Consider the following 9,657-nt stretch of genomic DNA (forward strand, 5'->3'; position numbering starts at 1 on the left):
CACAGGCAGGCCCTGCATGACAGACAGAGCCACAGAGAGCCCCCCAGCCGCCTGACAGACTCACAGACGGCACCACCCCATTTGACAGACACATGGACCCCCCTCCCTCTCCTGGACAAACAGACATGCAGACAGCACCAATCCCCTTGACACAGGCACACACCTTCCCCATAACAAAGAGACTGACACACAGACAAACAGCAACTCCCCCCCCACTCCCCCCTTCAGCCCCACAAGGCCTGACAGACAGAGAGGACCAGGGACCCCTGCATCTTGGGATGTGCATTACCAAGTGTTGGCTTTGGGGCCCAGAGGACGCCTGGGTTCTCGGGGGGCGGGAGCAGGGCAGGGTGGGAGCCGGGACACTTGGGTGCTTTCCCCAGCTCTGGGAGGCAAGTGGGGTGTAGGAGCCCAACACTTGGATTCATTTCTGCTTCTTCCCTGTGCAGTCTCATGCCTCAGTTCCCCACCCCCATACACCTCCCCCCCCTCCTCCTTTCTGCTGAGGAGGAGCAGGGGAGCAGCCAGACCCTCCTGGCTAGAGAAGGCACAAGAGGATTAACAAAGGGATCAGCCATGGTAATGCAGCGCCATGCCCCCCTGTACCGCAGCAGACAGAGGGGCTTGTGGGAAGGTAGTGGAGCGGGTCCTGGCCTGGCCTGGAGCTGGGACCTTGGGAGGGAGCAGACTATGCCCTCAACCAGCCTGCAGATGCGGGGGTATGGGGGCAGGTAGGTAGGTAGGGGGTATGTGGGGATAGAAAGACAGACAGATGGATGGAAGGAAGAAGAAAAGGATGGATGGATGGATGGATAAAAGGCAGGCAGGAAAATGGATGGACAGACAGACAGGAGGGGTGCCTGTGGATGGATAGACGGATGGATGGATGAATGAACAGACAGACAGATGGCATGTCTGTGGACAGATAGACAGTCAGATAGGAGGGGTGCCTTTGGATGGGTGGAAAGGAGGGTACCTACAGATCTACAGATGGGAGGGAGAAATTATGTGGAAATGCACGAGTGGAGGTGTTATATGGTGACAGGTGAAAGAAGGGGTGGATGGAAGGAAGGAGGAGCACCATGGAGTCAGAGGGCTGGATAAGGGAAGGGCTACACAGGTGAGAGGAAAAAAGGCCCCAGTGACAGTGGGATGGATAGGTGGAAAGATGCAGATGTTATAAGAACCTGGGTGAATGGGCGGGGCGAGAGGGTTACACAGGGATGGAGGGATACATGGAAAGAGGGATGGAGACATCTTCATCAATGATCTGGATGCATGCATGAAAGGCACACTGGCAAAGTTTGCCAATGACACTAAGCTATGGGGAAGTGCGGCCATGCATCAGGGTAGGCTGATGATCCAAGCGGACCTAGACAGATTAGTTAGATGGGTGGACCAGAACCAAATGCTGTTCAAGACCGAGAAGTGTAAAGTGCTCCATCTAGGGAGGAACAATCCGCAACAAACTTACAGGCTTGGTGATACTACACTAGCTAGCACCACTTCCGAAAGCGACCTGGGGTGTCATAATTGACCATAAAATGAATATGAGCCACCAGTGTGATGCTACAGTTAGCAGAGCAAACAATACACTGACCTGCATCAACCGATGCATCTCAAGCAAAACTAAGGAAGTAATTCTCCCGCTGTACTCGGCATTGGTGAGGCTGCAGCTGGAATACTGCTTCCAGTTCTGGGCGCCACACTTCAAGTTGGATGTGGAGAACCTTGAGAGAGTCTAGAGCAGAGACATGCATATGATTAGGGGCCTGAAGAGCAAGCCATACAAGGAAAGGCTGACAGGTATGGGACTGTTCAGCCTAGAAAAGAGAAGACTTCAGGGGGATTTGGTGGCAGCTTACAAATATATCAGGAGAGAGCATCAGGGACTAGGTGAATAAATATTCACCAAAGCGCACCAGAGGGAAACCAGGAGCAAAGGTCATAAACTCCTAGAAGAAGGTTTCAGACCGGATATAAGGAAAAACTTCTTCACAGTTCATGTGACCAGACTGGAATAGAGTCCCAGCGGGGGTGGTGCAGGCACCTACCCCAGAGATCTTGAAAAGATGACTGGACGCACACCTTGCTGGGGTTATTTGACCCTAGCAGTTTTTCCTGCCCAGAGCAGGGGGGCTGAACCCAATGATCTCACAAGGTCCCTTCCAGCCCTAAACTTCTATCTATTGGATGTGTGTGGGGATGGGTGAATAGATAGGTAGGATGTATGGCATGCCCTTCGCCCAGCCCCCCACATGCCCCGCTTCTGGCCAGGCACTATTGAGTGCCGAGCACTCCCCTCCTCCACCTAATGCAGCCTAATTCTCCCCCTTCCCTACTGCCTCCATGGCCAGGCTTTATGCCCAGCACAGGCCTTTTAGTGTAATTAAGAGACAGCATTTAATTGACATGCAGCCAGCTCTGGGGCGGGGCAGCTGGGAAACATTCAACGGCATATAACACTGCAGTGGGGGGAAGTGGTAGAGGATGATCCCCCAGGGCTAATTTGACCCTGAGCCAGTGGGGTCCCAGGGACCAGGTATGGTTGGGTAGGTCAATCCATTCCTCCATCCATCTATCACAGATTCACAAATTCACACCCCTCTGTCTATCCATCCATATCCCCATCCCTGGACAGGCACTCCCATCTATCTATCTATCTATCTATCTATCTATATTTCTCTCTCTCTCTCTGTCTATCCCCATACACCCTCCTTATCTATTTATCCATCTATCTACCTATTCATCATCACACACCCTGTCTGTCCATCTATCCATCCACCACTCCACCTATCTATCAGCCCTCTATTCATCCATCCATCCACCCCATACATCCTCCCTATTCATCCACCCATCCCCACATACACCTCTATCTATCCATGCAGACATCCATCCCCACATACCCCCTCTACCTATCCATCCATCCCCGTACATCCTACCTATCTATTCACCCATCCCCACACACATCCAATAGACAGATAGACAGACAGACAGACAGACAGACAGACAGACATGGGTGAATAGGTAGACAGACTGAGGACCGATGGATGGATGGATGGATATATATTGATAGGTAGATAGACAGACAGATGTGGGTAGATAGTTAGGTAAGTAGGTAGAGAAATGGGATAGGCAGACGGACACAGACAAATATGGGTAGGGAGGTAGATGAGTGGGTAGATAGAAAGATATGTCTAAGCAAGTATTAGGTAGAGAGAGGCCATACGGGTGCTAGCTGGATGGGGGGTGGGAGCGGGGCATGGATTTTCCTAGCAGTTCCTGGCTGATTCCACAGCCCTGGACAGTTTAATGCGATTGCTTTGAACTGAGAGAGAGCAGCAAACAGCTGGTGTGTGTGTATGTCAGGGGGATCCCAGGCAACCCCAAATCCCATCCCTATCTCCCACAGCCAGAGGACCCCCGCCCCAGATCCCTCTGTGCCTCACCCAGGCAGGCCCAGCCTGCCTTGTCCCTGCCTCCTTTCCTAGCCATTATACCCCCCCCACCATCTCACCCAGACAAAAGCCACCCCCAGGACCTACTTCTCTTTCATCTCCTCTGTCACAGGCCCCCCAGCCCCATGGCAGCACTTAGGAAAGGAAGGGAGGGAGCCAAGGGGGCTTCACCTCACACAGCCCCACAGGAGGGTAGGAACAGAAGCCAGGCGTCCAGGGACCCCCTTCCCTGCCCAAACCCACCAGGCCTCACTCCCCCTCCCAGAGTGGACAGAGAAGCTACGTGGCTGGGCTCTTAACCCTTAGACTCTATTACTATCCAGAGAACCCAGATGTCCGGGCACTCCCCTTTCCCCTCCCCCTGCCCTAACTCACCAGTCCCCACTCCCCTCCCAGAAAACACAGGCGTTCAGGCTCCCAGCTCATCTGCTCTCACACCCCTTGACCCCCAGGCTCTTGGGCTCCTCCTGCTCTAACCTGCCACACCCTACCCAAAGCCAGGGGAAAACCCAGGCATCCAAGCTCTAACACCCCAGACCCCCACCCTAGCATGAAATGAGCTGGTGTGGTCTCAGATGAGACCTCTATTCACAGTATCCCTCACTCTCAACCCACAAGCCCCCCACTTAGCCCTGCAATACCCCTCATTCCCAATCTGCAACTCCCGCACCTTAGTCCAGAGGTACCCCTTACTCCCAACCCACAGCCCCCCTTCCCTGATGGGATGGAACCCAGTAGTCCTTTCCAAGGGACTCCAATCCCTGGGGTTTCTGACTGGCTCAGGATGGAGTGAAGGAAAGAACAGAGAGGCTGACAGGGAGGGAATGGGGTAGAGAAGGGAGGGAGGGAGGGAGGGAGGGATGAAGGGAGCGTGGCAGGCAGTGGAGAGCTGAGTGTCCACCCACCACCACCCCTGCTCAGCTCTTCTCCCGCTCCCAGCACCCGGCTCAGTTTCACCAGGCAGCCAACAGGGACAGACGGAGCCAGGGACGCCCCCAAACGCAGACCCCCGCACTGGGGTCTGGTGGTGGGTGGGTCCCCAGGCCCTGAGAGGCAGGGCTAGGAGAACCCAGGTGTCCAGACACCCCAGAGCAGGCAAGGAGCATCAGCGAACATCACAGCCTTGAGCAGAGAAGGAGCAGGTCAGGAGTGAGGGGCATTGTGGGGTGATGGGGGGGGAGCTAAAAGTCGGGTGTGGCTTGGGGCACCATGCGGCCATTGGGGGACTGCAGATTGGGAGCGAGAGGCATGACAGGGCAATGTGGTATCTACAGGTCAGGAGTGAGGGGCATCATGGGTCTATGGCGGGGCTGCAGATTGGGAGTAAGAGGCACCATTGGGGGTTGCGGGTTAGGAATGAAGGGCACCACAGGGCCATTGGGGGGCTGCAGGTCAGAAGTAAGGGACACCACAAGGATGGGGTGCTGCAGGTTGGGAGTGAGGGACACCACTAGGGTGGGGAGAAACTCTGTATCCCCCTCCCTGATGCCCACCATCTCCCCCCCAGGCTCTGAACTCCGCCATGATCCTGCTGCTGCCCCCCACCCCCTTCCTGCTTTTCCTGCTGTTGCTGCTGTGGGGGTACATGGAGGCCCAGCAGCCCACTCAGCCCCACTCCATCAAGATTGAGGGTGACATCACTCTGGGGGGGCTCTTCCCAGTGCACTCGAGGGGCCCAGCAGGGGTACCCTGTGGGGCAGTGAAGAAAGAGAAGGGCATCCACCGTATGGAAGCCATGCTCTATGCCCTGGACCAAGTCAACAGCGACCCCCAGCTCCTGCCTAACCTCACACTGGGTGCCCGCATCCTTGACACCTGCTCCCGTGACACCTACGCCCTGGAGCAGTCACTGACTTTTGTCCAAGCCCTGATCCAGAAGGACACAACTGAAGTGCGCTGCTCCGATGGGCGCCCGCCCATCCTGCCCCGGCCTGAGCGGGTGGTGGGCGTCATTGGGGCCTCGGCCAGCTCCGTCTCCATCATGGTAGCCAATGTGCTGAGGCTCTTTGCGGTGAGTTGTGGCGGATGGCGGAGTGTAGGCAATGGTACAACCCAACCAATGGTAGGGGCCAGTGAGACCCAACACCCAATTGTCTGAACAAGACATCCAATGGATGGTACCACCCAAGGAGACCCAAATAATTGTATGACCCAATTTCACCTAACAAATGGTACAACCTATTGCTACCCAACCAATGGTAGCATCCAACCAACCATATGACCCAGTGAGACCCAGCCAGTGCTACCATCTAATGCAGGGGTAGGCAAAATGCAGCCTGAGGGCCGGATACAGCCTGCCAGGCCATTCTATCCGGCCCGCGGGGCCCCTAAAAATTTAGAAAATTAATATTTATTTGCCCCTGGCTGTCTGTCATGAGGCCCTCGATGGCTTGCCAAAACTCAGTAAGCGGCCCTCCCCCTGAAATAATTGCCCACCCCTGATTTAATGAGACCAAACCAGTATTACCACCCAATCATTTATATGATCCCATAGTGCTCAAACAATAATTTGATCCAACGACACCCAACCAAAGGTACAATTTAAGCAATGGTATCTCCTAATGAGACCCAATCATTGTTATGGCCCACTGAGACCCAACCAATGGCATGACTCACTGGTACCTAACCAATGGAGAAGCCCCATGGCACTCAACCAATGATATGACCTAATAAGATCGAGCCAAGGATATGACCCAATAATACCCAACTAGTGATATGGCCAGCTGAGCAATGGTATAATTCATTGGTATCCAATGGGGGCTGTGGGGTGAGAGCAGGCGGGTCTGGGAGTAGACACCTGGGTCCTCTGGGAGGGGAGTGGGTCTGGGGTGAGAGCAGAGGGGGCTGGGAGCTGGACGCCTGGTTCCCTCCAGCTCTGGAAAGCACAGTCTAAGATGATCCTTCCAGCTGTTTCTCTGCGGATTCTCTCCCCCACCACAATCCCGCCCCTCCCGTTCCCAGATCACCCCTTTAATCCGTTAATCAAGTGGCTAACGAGGCTGGTGAGATAGTGGGACCCCCTCCCCCCCATCGGGGGGGTGCAGAAAGATGTCATTACCCATGATCCCTTGTGGCATCACTCAAATGGCAAATGCTTCTGCAGATTAGAGGAGATTAAGGGTTGTGCCAGGGGCTGCCCCCTTGATAATCCCCTTCCCCACCTACCCTAGGTCATCAGGGCTATGTACAGCGCCCAGCACCCCCTAATCCTAACCTGGAAGGTCTGTATAGCACCCGGCACCCCCTAATCCCAGCCTGGAGGGTCTGTACAGTGCCCAGCATCCCCCCTCCCCAATCCCAGCCTGTGGGGTCTGTACAGCATTCTTGGGTGCCGTGCTTCAGAGCTGGCTGCATCTATATTGCTGTTATACTCAACCATCTCCCCCCAGCTGCTCCACCCCAAAGCTGGCTGCATCTGTGCCCTTCAACTACTGCAGGGTTGTCAACTAGGGGTACACGTACCCCAAGGGGTACTTGGGAAGGCCCTAAGGGGTACGTGTGGGCGGGGATGGAGCGCCATCACCCACCACCCCATGCCACCATCTCCCAGGAGCAAGGCTGGGGCGGGGCGAGGGCAGCAGCACCCCTCTGTAGGCTGCACAGGCACCACCTGGCCAGTCAGACACAGAGTGGGGGAGGGGGAAGCTTGCATGAGGCAGTAGCCGCTGCCACCATCCACCACCCACCTCTCACGCTGCAACTCAGCATCCGGCCGCGTGACCCCCCCCACACACACACTTATTAAAAAAGGTTGATAATTCCTGACCTACTGTATAATACTCAGTCGTTTTCATTCCCACCAGAGTTGGCTGCACCTCTGCAGCCATTATACTCAGCCAATTTCAACCTGTTCCACCCAAGCTAGCTGCATCTTAATCCTCCCCATACCTGTCCTGTTCCCTACCTGCCCTACCCTAGAGCTGGCTGCATCTCCACCTTCCCTAGGCTGTGTTATCACTCAACCAATCTCAACTTCTTCCACCCCTTAACTGGGCCACATCTCAACCCACTCTATGCTGTGTTATACTCAGCCATTTTCCACCTGTTACACCACAAGAGATGGCTGAATCTCAACCCTCCTCCCCATGCATTATTCTACTCAGTCAATCCCAACTTGTTCTACCCCAGAACTGTCTGCATCTCTGTAGCTGTCACTGTATACTTATCCATTCTCAGCCTGTCCCACCCCAGAGCTGATGGCGTCTGCACCCATCACCTGCTGTGTTATATTAAGTTGTTCCACCCCAGAGCTGGGTGCATCTCTGCAGCTGTTATACTCAGCTGACCTCAACCTCTTCCATCCCACAGCTGGCCTCATCTCAACCCTCCCCAAGCTGTGTTATGCTCAGCTGATCTCAACCTGTTCTACCCCAGAACTGGCTGCATCTCTGTAGCCCTTATACTCACCAATCTCAACCTGTCCCACCCCTGAGCGGCCACATCTCAACCTTTCACATGGTGTGTTATACTCAGCTGGTCTCAACCTGTTCTACCCCAGAGCTGGCCACATCTCTGTAGCCATGATATTCAGCTGTACTCAGTCTCTTCCAACCCAGAGCTGGCCACATTTCAACCTTCTCCATACTGTTATATTCACCTGATCTCAACATGTTCTATCCCAGAGCTGGCCACATCTCTGCAACTGTTATACTCAGCCATTCTCCACCCACTGCACCCCAGAGCTAGCCACATCTCCCTGCTTCTTTTGTCTCCTACCCCCCAGATCCCACAGATCAGCTATGCATCCACAGCGCCGGAGCTGAGCGACAACACACGCTATGAGTACTTCAGCCGCGTGGTGCCCCCAGACTCCTACCAGGCCCAGGCCATGGTGGACATAGTCCAGGCACTGGGCTGGAACTACGTGTCCACACTGGCCTCTGAGGGCAACTATGGTGAGAGTGGGGTCGAGGCCTTTGGGCAGATATCCAGGGAAGCTGGTGAGTAGGGTGCAGTCGAGCAATGGAAAAGGGGCTATGGGTCAGGAGTGACAGGCACTATTCCATGCTCCCCCCACCCCCACCCCCAGGTGGGCTCTGTATCGCCCAGTCCATCAAGATCCCAAGGGAGCCAAAGCCAGGCGAGTTCGACAAGCTCATCAAGCGGCTCATGGAGACTCCCAATGCTCGTGGCATCATTCTCTTCGCTAACGAGGATGACATCAAGTGAGAGACATGGGGTGGGGGTGTCTGGATAGCTCCTAGCACACCCCATCCTGGGAGGGGGGTCTGTGCAGCTCCCAGGACCCCTATACTTTGGCCTGGGGGTCTATATAGCTCCTACCATTTTTTACCCTGGCCTGGGGGTTTGTACAGCACCTGGTGCCCTTGGATCCTGGCCTGGAGGGTGGTGAAGAAGGGGGAGAGGCGGCTGCCCTGACCCTGTCTCTGCCCCCTTGCAGGCGGGTGCTGGAGGCAGCAGCCCAGGCCAACCTGACAGGGCACTTCCTGTGGGTCGGCTCTGACAGCTGGGGGGCCAAGACAGCACCAGTTCTGGGCCACGAGGATGTGGCTGAGGGTGCTGTCACCATTCTGCCCAAGCGCACACCCATTGAAGGTACCAGGAGGTGGGGCTAAGGGGGTGAGGTGCAGCCTGGTGGAGGGGGTGGGGCTTAGGGGAACCAGGGGGCAGGGCCTGGTGGAGAGGGAGGAGCATAGGGGAATGAAGGGACGGGGCTTGGTGAACAGACTTGGGACACCAGGGGGTGGGGCTTGGTGAAGAGGGAGGAGCTTAGGGGAACAAGATGGAGGGGGAGCAGCTTAGGGAGGCAAGGGGGTGGGGCCTGAGGGGAGGAGCCTAGAGGGATCAGAGGGTGGGGTCTCTGATGGAGGGGAAGGGGCATAGGAGTGTCCCCCAGGCCTCACCCCTAAGACTGCCCACTGCCAATGGAGGGCATGGAAGGGATGGAGCCAAGGGGAGTGGGCAGTCCTTAGGGGTAAGGCCTGGGAGTCAGGGCCTGGGGTAGAAGCCAAGAGACAGCCTCTGAGGTAAGGAGGCAGAGCCTGAGTGCTGTAGGACCAGGGGTGGGGCATGATGGGTGGAGCCTGGACTTGAGGGGTGGGGTTCATGGTGCAAGGTCTCTAGGGTCTAGTGGGTGGGGCCTGGGCTTATGGTTCAGAGCTACTAGGGCATTGTGAGTGGGGCCCCTGCCTCTGTGGCGTAGGGGAAGGGGATGAGTGGGGGGGGTAGGCGTGCCTCC

The 9,657-nt window shown here is 55.8% G+C and overlaps 1 protein-coding gene across 1 annotated transcript in view; it reads left to right on the forward strand.

The window, feature by feature from the left end:
- The first annotated feature begins 4,436 nt into the window (after positions 1-4,436).
- The window catches only part of LOC102387713 (metabotropic glutamate receptor 6-like), a 12,594-nt gene continuing 7,373 nt past the window's right edge, over positions 4,437-9,657 (forward strand). The window contains exons 1-5 of the mRNA XM_014523907.2: positions 4,437-4,600; positions 4,966-5,469; positions 8,182-8,398; positions 8,488-8,623; positions 8,860-9,014. Coding sequence (XP_014379393.1) covers positions 4,981-5,469; positions 8,182-8,398; positions 8,488-8,623; positions 8,860-9,014 — 997 coding nt within the window. The 5' untranslated portion in view covers positions 4,437-4,600; positions 4,966-4,980. The remainder of the gene's footprint in view (positions 4,601-4,965; positions 5,470-8,181; positions 8,399-8,487; positions 8,624-8,859; positions 9,015-9,657) is intronic.

The sequence above is a fragment of the Alligator sinensis genome, unplaced genomic scaffold, assembly GCF_000455745.1.
Source record: "Alligator sinensis unplaced genomic scaffold, ASM45574v1 scaffold137_1, whole genome shotgun sequence".
Classification (NCBI taxonomy): domain Eukaryota; kingdom Metazoa; phylum Chordata; order Crocodylia; family Alligatoridae; genus Alligator; species Alligator sinensis.